Source organism: Lissotriton vulgaris, unplaced genomic scaffold (assembly GCF_964263255.1).
Source record: "Lissotriton vulgaris unplaced genomic scaffold, aLisVul1.2 SCAFFOLD_1411, whole genome shotgun sequence".
NCBI classification, from domain to species: Eukaryota; Metazoa; Chordata; class Amphibia; order Caudata; family Salamandridae; genus Lissotriton; species Lissotriton vulgaris.
The window spans coordinates 528,032-546,495 of record NW_028250719.1 but is presented as its reverse complement, the minus strand read 5'-3'; the positions used below and the strand labels follow the sequence as shown (position 1 = coordinate 546,495).

The 18,464-nt window shown below is 43.0% G+C and overlaps 1 protein-coding gene across 1 annotated transcript in view; it reads left to right on the top strand.

The window, feature by feature from the left end:
* DIP2C (DIP2 acetate--CoA ligase C (putative)) overlaps positions 1-18,464 on the top strand; it is a gene marked incomplete at its 5' end in the record, with an annotated part of 296,244 nt that overhangs the window by 66,676 nt on the left and 211,104 nt on the right. Inside the window, 2 exons of the mRNA XM_086950634.1 lie at positions 13,342-13,481; positions 17,999-18,135. Of these exons, the coding sequence (XP_086806760.1) occupies positions 13,342-13,481; positions 17,999-18,135 (277 nt within the window). The remainder of the gene's footprint in view (positions 1-13,341; positions 13,482-17,998; positions 18,136-18,464) is intronic.

Here is an 18,464-nt window from a genome sequence, read left to right as displayed (position 1 = left end):
CCAGGGCATTGCCCATCGAAGGTGCTTTCCTGTAGGTGATGTTGGGTGATTTAGTTAAATCACTACCCAATACCGGGTCATGCAATATCAGTGGCCAATTACCATTAATGATCTATGTCAATTCCAATCTTGTTGGCTGTGACATTAAATCCAAACTGTTAGGCTGAGGGATAGATTTTTTAGCCAATAACACTTGTCTTTCTACTCCATTCGATTTGATCATGGCCGTATTAATGGTTTTACTGGAGTATCCCCTAGCCAGGAATCCCTCCCTTTGGGCCTGATTACACTCTGTTGCCGTGCTGCATATTCGCTTGATCCTCAGCATTTCCCCGTAGGGGGATGCCATATATATACACACACACACACACACACACTCTACAATTGTTTGTCAGGAGACACGTCCTACCCTGGGAATACTTAGCTTTTGATTGGAACAAGCTGCAGTCATGTTGTTTGTGTTAGAACTTAGACCACCTTTGCTTGTCAGGAGAAAAACGAAGATGGTCCCATAAAGAAGCTGAGTATTGTATGCCAGTTTTGTTGCATTTTTTGATAGCTTCATACCCCTGATGAGGAATTGTGGGCATATGCTGAACTACCCGCATGCTACTCTGTAGGGGGGTTACGAATGGAAGAGTCATGTCATGGAGCCTTTGTGCAGTTTATGATTATCTGCCTGGGTCCAGAGATGTAGGCTTATTATGTTTTGTCACTGCACAGGTGTGTGAATTTATAGCAAAAAGGAGAGCGATCGGATGCTTAAGTATTAAATGTTAGTGCATGGATGAATAAAGTGTGTGCGATCTATGTAGCATAATTGGGAAGTGTTTTGAGTTGTGAATATGTATAAGGAACTGCTGAATCTAAGTCCCAGCAAACGTGTAGCAGCACCTATGCATGGATAAACGATAAAAGCATGAGAAAAGCGTAAAAAAAGACATGGTGATGCCTACATGAGGGTACTTTCTGTTTGTATTCCTCTTGATCATATAGTTTAGAACACATTGAACAAAGATTAGGAAGTGCCTAAGTTTCACAGAAGACACTCTGGGGGGGGGGGGGGGGGGGTTCACCATCTGTTATAGATGATCTGGAGCCCACACTGGAGCGGAAGAGGAGCAATCTATAGGGCTCTCAATTATGCACCCAGGAGCAGCAGAGAGTTACCCAAAGGAATGGGCAGCCTGCAATAATATATGCTCTAATGTGTCAACTGTGGCGCGACATAAGGAATTATTATACGATCAGTCATTCTATTCATGAGATGCCCATCCAGGTGAGACGGGGAGCAGCCCATAGGAATGGGCGTTATACAGCCAGCCACAGCATGTGTTCTGATGAGTCCACGGCAGAGGAGCAACCGTTGTGCAAGAAGCCACTGTATATATTCTGAGGGTCTCAACCTGAAGTGACATGGAGATAAACATAGGAATGCAGGTTTTACAGCTTGTCATAATATCTGCTGTGCAGAGTGCAACTAGGATTTGCTGGCACCAGAATAGGAATTGTACAACCAGCAGTAATGTTTTGATGGGTCACTGTGGGACGAACACGGAGCATCATTATAAAACCAGCCATGTTATGTAACTGGAGAGTTCATCCAGATGTAACAGGGAAGGAAAAACCAATTGCCAACTCCGTTCTACAATCAGCCTTCATGCATGCACAGTGCAGGACAGAGTAACAACTACTGAGGTCGGAGTTCTAGGTGTGGCCAAGAGGGATGGACATTATGTACCCTGTTAATTTAAGTCTAGCCATGACCTGCGGAGCAGTAGCCATGATGCCGCCAGCCTTAGTAAATGATCTGAGGTGTCCAGATAGAGGAGAGAGAGAGAGAGAGAGACAAAAATGGACAATGCACAGCCAAGGTAACAAGGAGGTGGTTAGGCCACGTTATTGGGATATCATCTTGAAAAGAGTAAAGTCTGCACTGTCTGAAACTGATATCCAAAAGATTGCGAGGGATAGCATTGCACTTTGTATATGCAAACACTAGCCCTTTGTGCCACCTAGAAGGGGGGAAGACATACCCCAAGTCAAACCTCAGATGCCACCAATAGATGAGTTGTCTAGTCCACGCAGAAGTGGTGAAAACATAGTTCACTGGTATGGTTGCATTAGGAAATAAAGAACAAAAAGGTATATGGGGTTTTCTGTAGAAGCAATGTGAATATGTTGGAGGAGAAGTGAAGGGTGGCAGATGGAGTGGTTCAGGGGTGGATCAACCTATGAAAAACAGGAACCCTTTCCCATGAACCTTCTGGGCTCGATCAGGAATGATGTCATTGGAAGGGGCGCGCTTAAGCTCTTTGTCTTTTCCTGTCACCCAGGCTTAAAACCCTGAACAAATAAGTAGGTTACCTGATGTCACGCAGATGTAAGAGGAAGTGAGGCTGCTAATCTTATTGGGAGGTGGAAAGTCTTCAAAAAACATTCAAAATAAGTGCAAAGCCAAAATAAGACAGTGATGTTAAAAAAACAGACAACCTTCCCTTGAAAAACACTTACCGCATTTGCACATTCAGCAGTCATACCAGGCAGTGACACCAGCAAGCATGGGCCGCCTACTTAGAAATAAATCTCAAGTAAGCCGATTAGCAATTTTGTCATTTGTGGGCCTTGGGCATAATCCCAGTTCTCCCCTGGGGGAGAGGGGATATGTTGAGGATTGTTGCTGAAGTGGACTCCGCTCTCTCCAGGGGGCTAGCTATGTTAGTGAGATTCGGGAGGTGTGATTCTCACGTTTCCCAACTAAAGCAGTGGCCCACCGGGTGAATGGGTGAGATGACCAAGGTTTGGAATGGACTCTTCCTATGAGGTGAAGAGTCAGTCCTAATCTGAATTAGGTGGGTCTCTGGAGCGGATATAGAAATTGGCAAACAACTATATGGAGTAGCCTGTCCGCCAAAGTCAAGGTCCACCGGCCCAATTTTGAGTCCAGTGGAACGCAAGTTGTACATTGGCTTACTTACATTTATTCTGGTGTAAAATGTCCTCCTATGGCCCAATGGAATAGGAGCCCTTGGAGCTAAGCCATCCGGCTGTCTACCCTATGGATGCTCAGATTGCTTTTTAGAAACTTATTTAACTTTCACTACTAGGTATATCCTGGCAGTGAGGTACAATAAAAACAAACTCATGGAAAAGTTTGACCGCCAACTGCTATGTTTAACGGAGCTGTACGTAACTCTGTTCTTACATTGACAAGGAACTGCCATGACTGCTAATGTATAGATATGTCCGCAGGGCTGGCAGACATCTTTAGATTTGGCAGACAGAGTAAAGGCAGGGTCACTGACGTAAAGTGCTCCAGTACCCTGTCTGCCTTTACACCGTCCGCCAAACCCTAAATCAGGCCCTCTGTCTAGAGTGGCATAGTGGGGGAAAAATAATGGGTTTGTAATGCTACCCTGAAAGGATTCCAGTGGTTAGACGTGCATTTGTCCCATCACCTTTTGGGTGTTTGAATGGCAGAGCTATGTCTGGAAACCTGAGTCCGGGGCAGCTTACCAAACCTTTAGTTGCAAATGTTTGTGAATTTAAAAAAAAGTAGTACATTTGAATTCATTCAAGGAGTAGTCCAGTCAGTGGGGGCAGATTTCCTACTTCTGTTGATAACCAGTCACTTTATATAGTAAACATGTCGATCCAAAAAATGAACAGGTTAAATTCTCTTAGTGGAATCAGGATTACAAGAAGAATCGGCACAGACATAGCAGACCTGATTCAGAGCCTCCAGACTCCACTACAAAGCCAAAAATGTAATACCACACCTGAAGCCTGAGGTTCTCTTAAAGTCTTTATTGCGTGATTTAAAAAAACCATTGCAAATACAAAACATTTAAAAAGGTTTCAAAATTACATTTAAAATATCATGTTCATAAAAAACCAATATGGGTAACAATAACAGATGTAGCTTTCGTTTAAAATATCGTATTCATAAAAAGCCAGTAGGGGTGGCAATAACAAGTGAAACTTGACAACGTTATTCCGATGGGGAGTCGCAAACTGTGGGCACCTCACTAAGTTTTTTTGCAGCGCGCTCCATAAATCTTACTAGGGCACAATTTAATTTAGTGTTCCTAGGATCAAAACAGGCCAAAACTGCTGCTCTACAGCTTCTAATCATATTTCTATTCCAATGGTGCTTGAGTAGGCCCGTCTCTCTGTCAGTAGTTTTGGGCACAGACAGATGATGTGTATGATGTCTTCTTTGTGGGTCCCGCAAAGTCGGCATAGATCTCTTCCATGTTCTCTTTTCTATTTTGGCCAGTGAATCAACAGGTTAATAACTCCGTCTCAATTTTAAAAACTTAGTTTCGTTCGAGCACTGAAAGATATAGTAAGGTACTGCTGTGGAATTAACAAGGCATAGGATTGAAGGGTCATCCACCCATGACTTCTTTTTGCAAGGGTGGCTTTATCCTCCACTATTGATAATTGTTTGGTACTGATTTTCGCTAGCCTTTTGAATTCCTTCTGACTAGCATGCAAGTTCCAGAGGTCATTTAGGCATAGGGTTGTTAATCCTTTTGACCAGTAGTCATGTCCTGCTCGCCATGAGTTGTTGTCAATACTGGCCCACAAATGGTGCCCTAGACTTCCCTCCTTTGATAACCTCAGTTTGTGACAGCTCACAAGAAAAAACATGGCTCTGGCCAATGGTTGTTTACAGATGCCTAGTTCCAAACTAATTTGTGCCGGTGATGTATGGTTTGGTAATTTGAACACTGACCTGTAGATCTTGGTGATGATTGTGTCCAGATGGTCACTGTCCAATCCTTTTAAAGCTTCACTACCGTAGGTTAAGGTAGGAATGATTTTTGCCTGAGCCACCTGTAGTGTGGGTGCGAGAGTTGGGCCTTGTAGCTTCTTTTGAATTAGTCCAATTGCAAAAGCAAGTACCGTACCCTTCCTTTTTAGCTCTTCTAGGTGGGATTTGTATTTTTCATTGTTGTTAAAAATGACTCCAAGGTACCTTTGGCACCTGAAGCCTACATCCGTGCTCTATTTGTTTAAACAGTGCAACATTATGTAATTGGAGGGGTGTGTAGAGAAGTAGAGGAATTTATGCACATGGGCACCAACTGGGCTGAAGACCTAGCAATATTTTAACTTGGGGAGCCCTAGAAGTGCACCAATGCCCGGTCTCTGTTTTGGAACAGGGGCCCCAGCAGAGAGGTTTTTTCTTTTCATTTTATAAACTCAGACATGTTCTGTTGCTACTAGACAGTGTGACCACAGTAGTGGGGCTGTGGGGGTTTAGGTGGTGCTATGCCACAAGCATTGGCACTTTGACTGGTGGGCAGTAAACATTTTAGCAATGGCCATTGTTTTAAAGGTGTGTGATTTGTTTGTCCATTAACACGGGAATTGTTTAATACGCACCGTAAATGCTTTCTTTGCCCTATCAAAACTTCGCTGATTAACTTTCGGTTGCTTCCAAGAATAAATGCTAGAAATCACCAACTGAAATGTGATTTTTTTTTCTAAACTTTTTACATATTTTACAGTTTTGAAACAGTGTCTTACGCCGATGACACTCAGCTCTTGATCACCTTAGGACCTAATCCCTTGAACACAAAGCTCAGATTCCAACAGTGCATGCTTTCTATAAAAAACTGGATGTCAAACACCTACTTAATGCTAAACGCAGGGAAGACAGAAATAATGCTATTCGGAAATGTGAATACATTTTGGACAGATGATTGGTGGCCACTCGCACTCGGCCCCTGTCCTGCCCCAAAAAACTCAGTCTGGAACTTGGGAGTCACCATTGACGACACACTATCAATGTCCGCCCATGTAAACAAAGTTGTGCACACTAGTCTGGGTATAATGTGTAGCCTCAGAATTTTTTTTTTAAAATGGATCTCCCTGTCATCCCGTAAACCCCTAGTGCAGGATTAATTATAAGTCGTCTGGACTACGGAAACGCACTACTAGCGGACATCAAGGAAAGTTCCCTGACCAAATTGCAAACCCTTCAAAATGCAGCAGCCAGATTGGTCCTGGACCTTCCACCTCGCACCTCATCAGCCCCATGCCAAAAGAAGTTGCATTGGCTCCCCATAAGGAAGCGCATCAAATTCAAAATCTGCTGCTTAGTTCATAAATCCATAAATGGTCAAGGACCTAAATACCTGCAGAAAAAACTTAAGAAATACTGTCCATCTAGAACCCTCCGATCCTCAGATAAAAACCTACTAACAGTACCAAAAGTTAGAACGGTAAAAAATGGAGATAGATGTTTCTCAAAGTTGGGTCCGGTAACATAGAACACCCTACCATTATCAATTAGATCTGAAACAAACCATAAAACATTCTGTAAGACCCTGAAAACATGGCTCTTTCAGACCTAGGGCGATCTTTCTAACATACTTCCCTTCCTAATTTTCTGCAAGCGCTATGAGACCTATGGGTGATTTATTCGCTATATAAATTTAAAATACATACATACATGGTTATCAAGAGGCCCTTTATCTTGGTGATACCCTCAGTCAATCATGGCTTTTCAGGCACTCTTGTGCAGCATTGTGGGACTTGTTTTTTTCAATGCAAGTAGGGACTGAAAATCCCAACATGCAAATCGCTGCGGGCTAAGAAGCCAGGTCTGCCTGAAGGGTCACATATGATGTACTCTAACTTTGACTCTGTGGGCCAGATAAAGACACTTACTGACCAAGTAACGTCCGTCAGGGTGGCGGAGGACTTAAGGTCTGCCATCCTGACAGACATTAGTCCTTCCTTTTTAGAGATGACCAACGGGCCAACATTAATCTATGTATGTTGAAAGGAATCACCATCCTGATGGTTCCCTTCTAAGAACAAAACAGTTGTTGGCGGCCCACCTTTGGTTCTGATGGCCGTCCATCAAACTTTTAACATGTTTGGTTTTCAAACACAATCTCCAAAAGTAGAAGTTTCCAATTGAAAAATAAAACACTATTGATGCCTACACCCTAGGATTTTTCTCCCAGGGTGTATGGGATCATTTTTTTTCCTGTCCCTCACTACCAGGTTTTTCCTGGTGGTGACAGACAGAAAAAAAGCCATCCGCTCTAAATAAAGAGGACCGTGTAATAGCTTTGCTCTGATGGCTCCTAAGCTGTCATAGGTCACATTCTGGCAACAGACACAACATGGGCCATGTCAACAGAAAGTTGACCATCCTCTCGACCCTACGTATGGCAGACGAGACTGTCAGTTCGGCGCACAGGTTACTCCGCTGAGTTTACAACAGAGTACTGTGTCCCCCAAACTCTAACGTACACCATGTGTTTTTAAAATATATATGTAATCTAACCCACTTGCAATATCGATAGTTCTTGATCCTCATGTAAACCCAAATATAGGCCTTGTTCATCTGTTTTATGGTTGCATGCTATTTCATGCACATCATGCTTGAAAACAAGCATTGACAATGCCATTTGTTTTGACTTTTCAACCGTATACAAAAAAATGTTCTTACTATGCTTCACTTAGACAGAACATGTATAATACGAGAAACAGCTACTATGCAAGTTTTTGTAACTCAAGTCGTAAATGTTTGGAAAAATGGAAGTGAGACTAATGGAGTGTGTGAGCAAGTCTGAGAATGTGCTTGTGGCTGTGTGCCATAATTTGTGTGTGTATCTGCAAGTATGTGTGCAAGTATGAGTGAGGCAGTGAAAGTGTGGATGGGGTTGTTAGTGTATGAATGTGGGTGTATTTGAGTGTTTGTATTATGCTAGTGCGTATGCTGTTGGCCTTCCATAATGGATGTGATTTTGCCTTTTGGTGGGTGTGCACCCATGTCATATGGGTGGGGGTATGTTACCCATGGAAAAATACAGGCCCTGGCATATTGAAAAATATTCTTGGCATATGCAGGCACTTGAGGCAAAATATATTGGAGGTAATTCTTAGAATGTCGTATGACGAAGGTCATACAATGGCACTCATTATGTTGGACCTCAGCGCTGCGTTTGACACTGTGGCACACTCCACCTTGCTACAGTGTCTGAGCAAAGCTGGGGTCACCAAGGAGGCATTGGCATGGATAAAAGCCTTCCTTACTGACCGCAGTTTCCAGGTTCAGAGAAGCACGTTTCTCTCAAACAGCATAGCCTTAGAGCAGGGGGTGCCTCAGGGCTCTGCCCTGAGCCCCACCCTGTTCAACTTGTACATGGCCCCTCTAGCTGATGTGGTCCAATCGTACGGCATAAAATTGGTATCTTATGCCGACGATACTCAACTGCTCATCTCCCTATCACAGTCACCTACCTTAGCAGCTGCCAATTTTAAAACCTGCATGCAGGAGCTTGCAGGTTGGATGAACCAACACTGCTTGAAGCTCAATGGCTCAAAAACTGAGGTCCTAGTGATAGGGGGAAATGATGCCAGCTGGACTCAGGATGGTGGCCTCCCTGTCTGGGTCCTCTACCTATCCCTTGCAAGGAAGCCAAGAACCTGGGAGTCTGGGTTGATCCTAAACTCTCTTTTGAGAGCCACGTAAACAAAGTAGTAGGGAAATGTTTTGGGGTCCTGAAGACCCTAAATCGTACTCTGGATCTTCTTCCTCTTAGGGCCAGACGTACCATGACCCAAGCATTGGTCACCTCCCGTATTGACTACGGTAATGTACTGTTATTGGGGACAACAGAAAAGAACATTAGAAGAATGCAGGTCCTTCAAAATACGGCAGCACGGCTGGTACTTAAACTCCCCAAAAGAGCTGCATCTAAACCTACTCTGGATGCTCTTCATTGGCTCCCAATAAAAAAGAGGATCCTGTTTAAAGCACTGTTAATCTGCTACAGGATAACCTCGCTGAAAGCCCCTGAATACCTGAAGGATCTGGCCATCCCTTATGTGCCCAATAGAGCTCTTCGCTCTACGGGCATGGGTCTTCTTAAAGTTCCTCGTATAAAGAAGGCCAGAATGGGAGGCCGCTCCTTTCGTGTGCTGGCTGCCAACCACTGGAACTCCCTCCCTACGAATATTAGATTCGCGGAGTCTGAAACAGCTTTTAGGAAACTTTTAAAAACTCATCTATTTACCCTGTAACTCTCTACTTCATCGTGCTGCTTTTCTCCACAGCGCGGGGACACGCCGGGATGGCGTTACCATGCGCTCTACAAGCTCCTTTATTATTATTATTATTATTATTATTATTATAAGAGAGGGCACCCAGGTTATGAGGACACCAATGGTAAAATGCTATCCCTTGCCTAGAAGGTCATTTTTGTCATACGGGGTAACCATCAGCATATCGGGAAGCATCCATGGCAACATTCTGGCACTGGCATGTATGTATTTCCTGGCATAAGGGAAGCACCTTTGGCACAATGATGGCTTTGGCCTACTGCAGTTCATTTTTGGCATATGGGGAAGCCTATGACAAAATTCTGGCCCTGGCATAGTGCTGGTAATTTCTAACATATATCAGATTAAGAAAAAAAAATGAGGACAGGCTCCTGGGGAGTCATAAGCTTTCCTTGTCACCATGAAGGTACTGGGATTTTTTATGAGAGCCCTTTCAGAACTGAAGTGTTTGAGGAAATGTGTGTGAAAACTGTGCTTCAAAATGACCTATTTTATCAATTTGTTTCATAATTTTCCCATGGTAAGAACTCCCGGCCCTACCTAGAAGAATTCTGTCTCACTCGATTTGAATTCTGAGCAAGTGTTACTCCCGACGACTCCCCAAAATCAGAAGCCACCACAGGCGAGGAGAAGGGGCAGGGAGCAAAGTGTGGAGTGGATGAGCAGAGGGGACGGGAGCAGAGATTGACGATCGGCTATTCTCAGAAAATTTTGCTCAAAAGTGATGTGTGTTACTCAGGCCCACTGCTAAATTTTATGAACCTGGCTCCATTGATATCTGTGATCGGTTCACTTTGGTTCACTCAAAGCACTTTTCATCACTCACAAAATTATCACAAAGTCATGCCACGATCTGATGCACTTTCTTTATAAAAAATACTTTGAGGGAAAGTGTGTCAGTTTGCATAAGCAAGTTACGGGGATTAAAAAAAAAAAAAACTTGCACTGCATACATGCATCGATTTCTTTGAGCGCTGTGGGTCTGATAGCGATCAGCAAAGGGGGGTTCTGTTTTCCTTACTAACCTTCTGTTTGCAACCGTGGCCGGGCAGCGGATCCCGTGGCATCCGAGAGCTGTCACTGGTGGAAAACCGTAATTAAGATTCATCGCCGCATCTTCCGGCGCGCGATAGCGGGGCGGCCATCGCGCATTGTAAAGTGGCAGACATCACGCGGCGTTTGAAGGGAAGGTAAATAATTAGCAATAAATAGAGGTGCCTGACTGCTCCGGATAAAAATTACTGAGAGAAGTCTCCCGAGACTCGGATAGAGGCGTCTGACTATTTTCCAATCTCTGCTTAAATTATTATCTCAGTGACGGGCTGCCTGCATATAATTGCTATTAATAACTTGAATTGCGATACATTATCTTTCATTTCGCGTCTGACAGTGCCATGCAGCCGCGTGCTGTCTCTTCCGACACTGAAATTCATTGCTTTTGTCACTTCTCTCTAGCTGAACCTGGTGATTAGAATAGGTCAGGCTTACATTTCATACATGATTTTCGGAGTAACCGGAAATTCATCTTAAATCCATGTCTGCATTTAAAACATACTTGCTGCATTCTTGGCAAGTCCCATCTGGTTCTGCTGATAGTATAGTTTCCAGGGTATTCTAAATATTCTCTGTAAGCCTTGGTAGCCTGTTAGGCGTGAAGTGGAAGTTATTGTTAATAGCATTAAAGAAGCTCATATGGGTTTCAATAATATGTGAAAGAAACTAGGCTAGCACTGCCGTTCAACTTTGCTTATATACATTAGCAGTATCTATAGATTTGTGTCAATTGATGTACCAGTTGTTACAATATTCCAGGTGCTTCAGCACAGAGAACTTGTGAAGTAAACACCAGATTAAAGAGGGAAGAGAGAAATTATTTAGCACTACAAAAAAGTAACCCAGGACCCTCTCTTCCCTTCTCATTTGTGGCCTGCAGTCCTGGTCGTAAATGTTGCATACGTGATGCAAGTCTCAGACTAGTAAACTCCTGGCGCAATAACACAACCATACTTAAATTGAGGCAGCGAGCATCTCCTGAGGGTGGTCACTCAGAAGATGGATGCCTGAATTGTATCCTGGGCTGAATTTTTGTACAGGTGGCGCAACCAAGGTATGAACGTAGGGTACTATAATCCTGACAGATAAATACAAATAAATGCTAGGCAGTAGTTTGTTTTATGAACCAGATATTAATGGGGCAGTCAAGGTATTAATAGAAGTTGCAAACCGACGAGTTGTCGAATATGGATATGAATTAGGAGAATGAAAATCTACAGCTTCCTGCAAATACATTGTTCTTGAACAAGGAAACACATATTTGTTTATATTTAGGCACTGAAATCCATTCTTCCAACCTCAGCTTCTTAACCTAATGTTCTGTAGACTCCAGTATGTTGCCCACTTTATACTTCTGGCAAAATCACAGAAGAAGCTGCTATTTTCATTCATAGATTATGATAGTGATTTGCAAGGCTGTGAGTTGGGTTAGGTGGAGCCGAGTGGAGAACACGTGTCACTTTTGTGACTGGGTAATAGCTTTGAGAGAAGTTTCTCTGGGTACGTCACAAAGGTGACTAAAACATTGTCCAATAAAGTTGAGTCATAAAGTATAGAAAATTACTGTTGAATAGCACCAAATCTTCTTGTTGGATTTCAGGAGCACTGTCTCTGCATTGTGGTGCTCCTGCAACTTGTTCTGTGATAGATTAGATAGGTCATTGTTGTGCTTCACGGGTCAGACTGCGCTGTTCTGCTTTACACAAAAAATGTATTATGTTGCACTTCCCTATTCACATGCAGAGGCGGCTCCTACTCTAAGGCAGAGGAGCGTCACCCTACTGCTTTTTTGCAGTGAAACAAAGGGAAAATAAAATGATAAAAACTTGTATTATTATTATTTTATTTTCTCCCACTTCCACAGCTTTGCATACGTGAGCGGGGGCAGGGGAGAATTGGTAACACCTTCCTAAGTGTGCAGGGTTGTTTTGCCCGCCCTCTCGGGCTGCCCAACACAGTCTTGCGCACTCCGCATGTACTCCATGCAGGCTGCAGTAAGCCTGCATGGAGAACATGCCCAGGCACCCAGTCAGCGTCTGCGTGCCGAAACACGGCGCTCAGACCAATCACAACGCTGCTAAGGCTGCATTGTGATTTGCTGACTGGGAGCCTGGGTGGGCTTCCTGTTGAGGCTGAGCGAGGGAGGACTACGGAGGAGAGACGCAGCGAAGAAACAGCGAGAAGGTAAATTTTTAATTTTATTTTTTTATACCCGCTTTAATCTTTATGATATTTGAACTCCAACTAGATCACACTGAAGAGTTTTCGGAGAATCTTTATCTAGTCATTTGTCAAGGCTGGAGAAAATTTTACGCACTCTTCCATAATGTGTAAAGAGTATCATTGACAAATTTGCTGTAGTGACAATTTTCCTCGAATAGATTTCAGTGTGATATTACATCTGGTTCCTTTTCAGGCTCTTGGAGCGTTATGGGAGTCCTAAGGACAGGTCTCAGCCCTCAAAATGAATACTTTATTCAGCTTTTAGTCCTAGCCAGTAACTTAAATCATGTGTTGCTTCTGCCTTGCCTACATTGACCAAATATGTTTCTGTGGATCATCTTCATGCGTGGCTACATTGTTTATTAAGTTGTGACCGTCAGGAAATCTACTATTTGGTTTGTAAGCTTTCTCTTTTGTTTGGGTTCTCCAAGGTACTTGGAGGAAATCTCCTGTATGCATCAAGAACTCAAAAGCTAAGAAAACCTAAATTCAAATTATTTCTGTCGTCGTCGCAGACATTTGATTTTGGGGCTTTCTTTCTGCTTAGCACCTGCTTTGATACATTTTTTTAAGGAAATAAAAACATGATTTAACAGTATTTTACCTAACAGCTCTCTTTTCCTATAATGTTTTTGCTCTGTTACTTATTTTTGTTTTTTATTATGGGGGTATGATATTGTGATCTATGTATGGAAGACTTTGGAGCAGTACTTCATGGCCCTTTAGTGAGATTTACACTACATTAGTGTTTTTGATAAAATAAAAAAATATCTAGAATGCTTTTCTTGTTACTTTTCTGGAGAAAAAGATCTAACTGAAATGGTAATGAAAAATATATAAAGTGTTTTTGCATCTACTCCACGGCCTTCATTTAAAAATGCAAGCATACAGTTATCTGTTGTTAATGATGTGTTTTGTTTTTTATTCTTGAGTCTTGTTTGTTCCATTCTGAATCATTTATGATCGTTGTAGGCCGACAGATGACAGCAACCAGCCCCCGGGAAGGGGAGTCCTGTCCATGCACGGCCTTACCTACGGAGTGATTCGGGTGGATTCGGAAGAGAAGCTCTCCGTCCTTACGGTGCAGGATGTTGGCACGGTGATGCCCGGAGGTACACAGCCAAACTTCCCTTTGTTTGTGGCCATGCTCTGTGTGGATGTAACAATGCCGGCTACTACAAGCGCTATGTGTGTGACCGGATAGTATTGATATTGCATCTATGCATGTGTTACAAGTCAACTTTGGTTATTGTAAGTGCTTTTTTGTTTTCATACTTATGTCAACATCATTCTCAGCTCGGATCATGTCAAGTGTGACAGTTTACTGCTTATTAATACAGATCTCTTAAAATATCTGCAGTTGTTCATGCTGGTGCTATTACTGTGGAAAAGATAAGATAGTCTGTCTAGAATTTAGGAATTTGTTTTTATATGGAGTTTACTTTAAGATTTTTCTCTGTCTTTCTGCACCTAGAGCCATCGGCTCAATTTTTGTGTTGTGCTCTAACATATTGATTTTCTTGTTCAACTGGTCCTCTAATGTTTGGGTACCGCTTTCGAGTCTGTATGGATCGTGGATGGTTTGTTGTCATTATAAAGATCAATCAAGTGGCCTGTAAAGCGTGACTACTCACCCATAAGGGTCTCAAGGCACTGGAAGAGGGGTGGGGGCGGACCGATGATCTCTCGCGGGCACTGCAGTGCAGCCTAAGGGTCCTGTCCTTCCTGAATCCAGGTCTTTGCTACGAGGTACAAGAAGGAACTTCCCCTGGTCTTGCAGAGATGGCGGCCAGGGCCAGTTGGGCGGAGCGAAGGTCTATGGTGGGTTTGCGAATTCGAGGTGGTGGTTGAGGTAGGCATGTATTAGGAGCTTGAAGGTGATTCTTTTGTTGATTGGCAGCCAGTGGAGGTCTCTCAGATGGCTGGTAATGTGGCTGCGGTGGGGGATATTGAGGATGAGTCTGGATGAGATGAGTTTTAGGAAGGTGTTGAGGCCCTTGGCTTTACTCTAACTTAGCTCACAAGTGATCGGAGAATAGTAGATCGGTTGTAGGTGACAATGGAATATTCTGGGGAACTATACTAAGGAAAATAAAACCACACTGCTGTGCCTGATGCAGCCCAACTTCTGCTCCATTGCTTAAGCTTGATCCTAACTCAATGGTTACTACTCTAGGTTGAGTGATACAGTCTTAAGAATATTACTCTCGCTAAATAAACTAAAAGATCGGAGGTACGAAGGTGGCAATTTTAATTGAATAATCTTTTAGCGTGTCTTTCATCTAACTGTCTAAACATGTTTGTGCTCTATGATTGGGATGACCTACATTACTTGTTCAGTGTCTCACTGAGTATATCCAACTAATATTGGGCAGTTATATGTGAAATGATGGTGTGAGATCAGGATTTAGAAAACCTTTTTAGTGGCAATGTTGATTTCGTCAGGTGCCTGTGCCTCTAAAAGTGTGGATTGTTGACCACTTGACTTGCTCAGTTTTGATCATGATTAAGGCACAGTGTGCTTTTGCCAGTGGCGGTCCTTTGAGCCTTTTTGTTAGAATTCTTATGCTATTTATAGCTTGTTGTGCAAAGTGATTTGACACCGTCCTCGTGTAATCTGTCTGCGCACAGTCACTTGGTTAGTGAACATGAGCAAAATAAGCGAAATCGTGCACATCAAGAATCCAATAGCTGCTTATTAGCCCGTGGTGTAAACTGGTACCGTAGCTACTCGGTGTTAACCAGAAATATCAACTCAGAACTGTTGATTTAGCGTAACAGCTGTTGTCTAATCTTGCCTGGAGACACGCTATAGTTGGGTCAATTACGATAGTATAATAATGGAGGCTAAAAAGCAACCTATTATGCATTCTGCCCCTTACAGCTGTGCTTCCCTTAAAAGATTTGCCCACTTCTGGAAAAAAATAAGGTCTACCTTTAAAGCCAGCTATCTTGATCATTGTTTCACTAAATCAGATGCGCTATTTTAACCAAAAGATGGATAAAACTGTAAGAAATAAGTCACAAGAGAAAGCAAGGGAATTCATTTATCTACTATTTTATTTAATATTTATGAAGTGTGGTGATTACCGAAGGGCATCATGGCACGAGGACTGTCAACATGCATAAAACTTGGGTTCCGTTTTGGAAGGTGGAATGTTAAGAAGGGCTAGTAAGTCACAGCACAACATTCTAGCAGGTATATGAGGAAGAAGTAAGAGATCTTCGGGCCTGTGCAGTAGAAGGCTCATCGCAGCAGACAGTACTTAAAGCTGTACGTGCCGCTGCACCGGGAGCCAATGGAGCCCGTGTCTAGCTAACAAGAAGTGGGTAAACTTGCACCATCCACATGCTCCTCCATGAATTTTATTGAAATATGCAGCTGGCAAACTGAGATACATATTCCATTAGTATAGTCTAACCATGTCGGAGAGCCACCAATCTGAGCATGTTGACCAGCTGGAAGGAAGATCTCCCAGTGATGCTTTAAAATAGAGTGTGCGTTGAGTAGTTCATCACTAAATCAATTTCGTGCTAGCCACTCTCGAGGGGTGGAACTGTCCAGTTCAGTGTTCCCTCCTGAGCAGGACTTTCAAGGGCATGCTGCAAGGAGCCATGGCTTTACTCCTAAAGAGAAGCAGACCACTTGTCACTTTTTCTTTTGGTGAAAAGGCATCCATCCTTACTTCCTACTGACCAACCAGCCTCCACTCGAAAACCTACTACTATTATTCAATGCATTGCTCCTCTTTTCATTTTTGCATCATTAGGAGGCTGGCTGCTCTTACCACGATTCTTTTTCCTGTCCGAGTACTTATGCTCCGTCCCTCTGAGTCAACATTCACCCTCGATTCAGTAGAGCATTTTGACATAATCTGCAAGACAAGATGGCGTATCCCCCGTTCATGGTCATGCCAGGCAGGTGGACCTGGGCTCGGCCATGGAGTAGTATATCGGAATTTGGAAGGTCATTGTAAGTGGTGCCAGTTGTAAGCAGGCAACTCATCCCTAGTGGAAGAAGTAAACACTGGGCAAGGGAGCGGGATATGTGATAAGGAGTGGGCTATGTGAAATGGCATCATTTTATTGTGGAATTCTGTTAGGGAATACCCGGTGTAAAAAAAGTTACGCGTCATTTATTTATTTATAGGCTTGTATAGCGCTAGACTCGACTCCCGAAGGAGTATCTCTGCACTTAGTTCACCCAGTAGGCAGAAGGGACAGTGCTCTCAGGATCTAGCAAAGAGGGAGACGACTTTTGGTACGAGTAGAAAAGCTTTTTCAAGTGAGAGACTCTTGTGGCCGAAAATTAAGTGTAATGTAAGAACACAGAGTGCGTGACATCTTGCGTGGACACAGTGACACCACGCTATACCTTCTATGGTCATGAAGAGTTTTAAGAGATCCCAACCATGTTTAGATTTGTTCCATGTCAACGGTACACCAGTTTCCCATTTCTGGACTTTGTTTTTACATATATTTTTTACAAAATCATTATCATATGTGTCTCTCCAATAAAATGCTTATAGACCACAACTCCCACAATGCACTGTTTTGTCAAAGCAAAGCCCAAGAATGGAACAGTGGTGTCCCGATGCCATGGAGCCAACTGGTCGCCCTATTCATGCTCCCCCGGTTTGGGATTACTTGTTTTATTATATTTACCTCGTAGTTTCACATTCTGAAAGGTATCTTAGAAAGAGGTGGAAAAAGATGATTTGTACAGTTGTGATATCTCACGCGCCACTGCGGCTAATAAAGTTGATAAGATTTGTTTTTGATAACTAAATTCACGTTACATTTCCGTCATGATTTAAGAATTCACTTTCATCTTTACCCTAATAAGAGGTGTTTCTCTTTGAAACAATATTGCCCTCCTGTGGCTAGACTGTAGAAATGACGCGATTCGTGCGAGAAACTCCCTGCGAGGGTAGAGCGATATTTTTGTAAAAACTCGAACTACAGAAACACAATATCTAGTTTGAATTTTAATGTGGGTTTCTGTAGGTCTTTAATTGATTTGCTCCCCCTTTGTGAAGACGTGTTTTACTTAGTTGTAAAAAAAAAAAACATAATCTGCCAATGTTTTCCCTAAAAAGAACAAGGGTCTTTGTGCTTTTAATTAAGGATTTTGGTCTTTCAGAACGTTCATTGCGTGCAGGTCTCTAATCAAGAAAAGTTAATTCTGGACTTGACCTATTATTTTTATGTTACACGCACATTTTGCAACCTGTCTTGTAAGTAGGGTCTACAGTGAAGGCCCAAAAAAGTGCATGATTCGTGATTCCGCGTGTGTGTACCCGTGTTCTTTTTCATCCAGGGGAGTAGTTTCTTTGGCGACACAACATAAGCGTTCTTTAAACGCAGCATTGCGTTATAGTTGTTTGTCTGTGGAGTGCTTGTTAAAACCGCATTAGCGTTCGCTTGAAACTTGTGTTTGCATTTCTTAGCACGCCTAGAATACTTTTGTCTAGATGAGGCCGTGCGCGTCTGCCTGTCTAGAACCATATTATACTTTTCTCCCACTAACACTGCATTTGAAACCCTTTTCTATGTGGTTAATGTTGACCTTATTCATTTTGGAAATGTTTTTTTTATTTTATTTTAAACAAAGTTTTTCTTTTCCCAGCGATAATGTGTACAGTGAAACCAGATGGGATTCCACAACTTTGTCGAACGGATGAAATTGGGGAGCTTTGTGTATGTGCTATTGCTACGGGTACTTCCTACTATGGCCTTTCGGGTATGACCAAAAACACGTTTGAGGTGAGTGCGAGGCAGGTGGATGTCGTTGTGTCTACTATGGCTCTTGCAGGTTAAAGGGCGAGTTGCTTTCAGAAGGCCACGAAGGCTTCTCCTACCTTGGAGACCGATTCCCCTTCTCCAGTGGTTCTCAGCATAGACACAGCCCTGACACCATCAGACTGCAGACTACAAACAAGGCAGCAGCCTTTCCCATCTATGTGCCAAGGATACGGACCAGCATCCCTGTATCCACCAGGACCGCCCCAACGCTGCTCCAGTTTAGGAAGGGGTTGAAGACAAGACACGTCTCTTTAAAGAACACTACACCCGAGTGCAGCTACTTCTCTGTT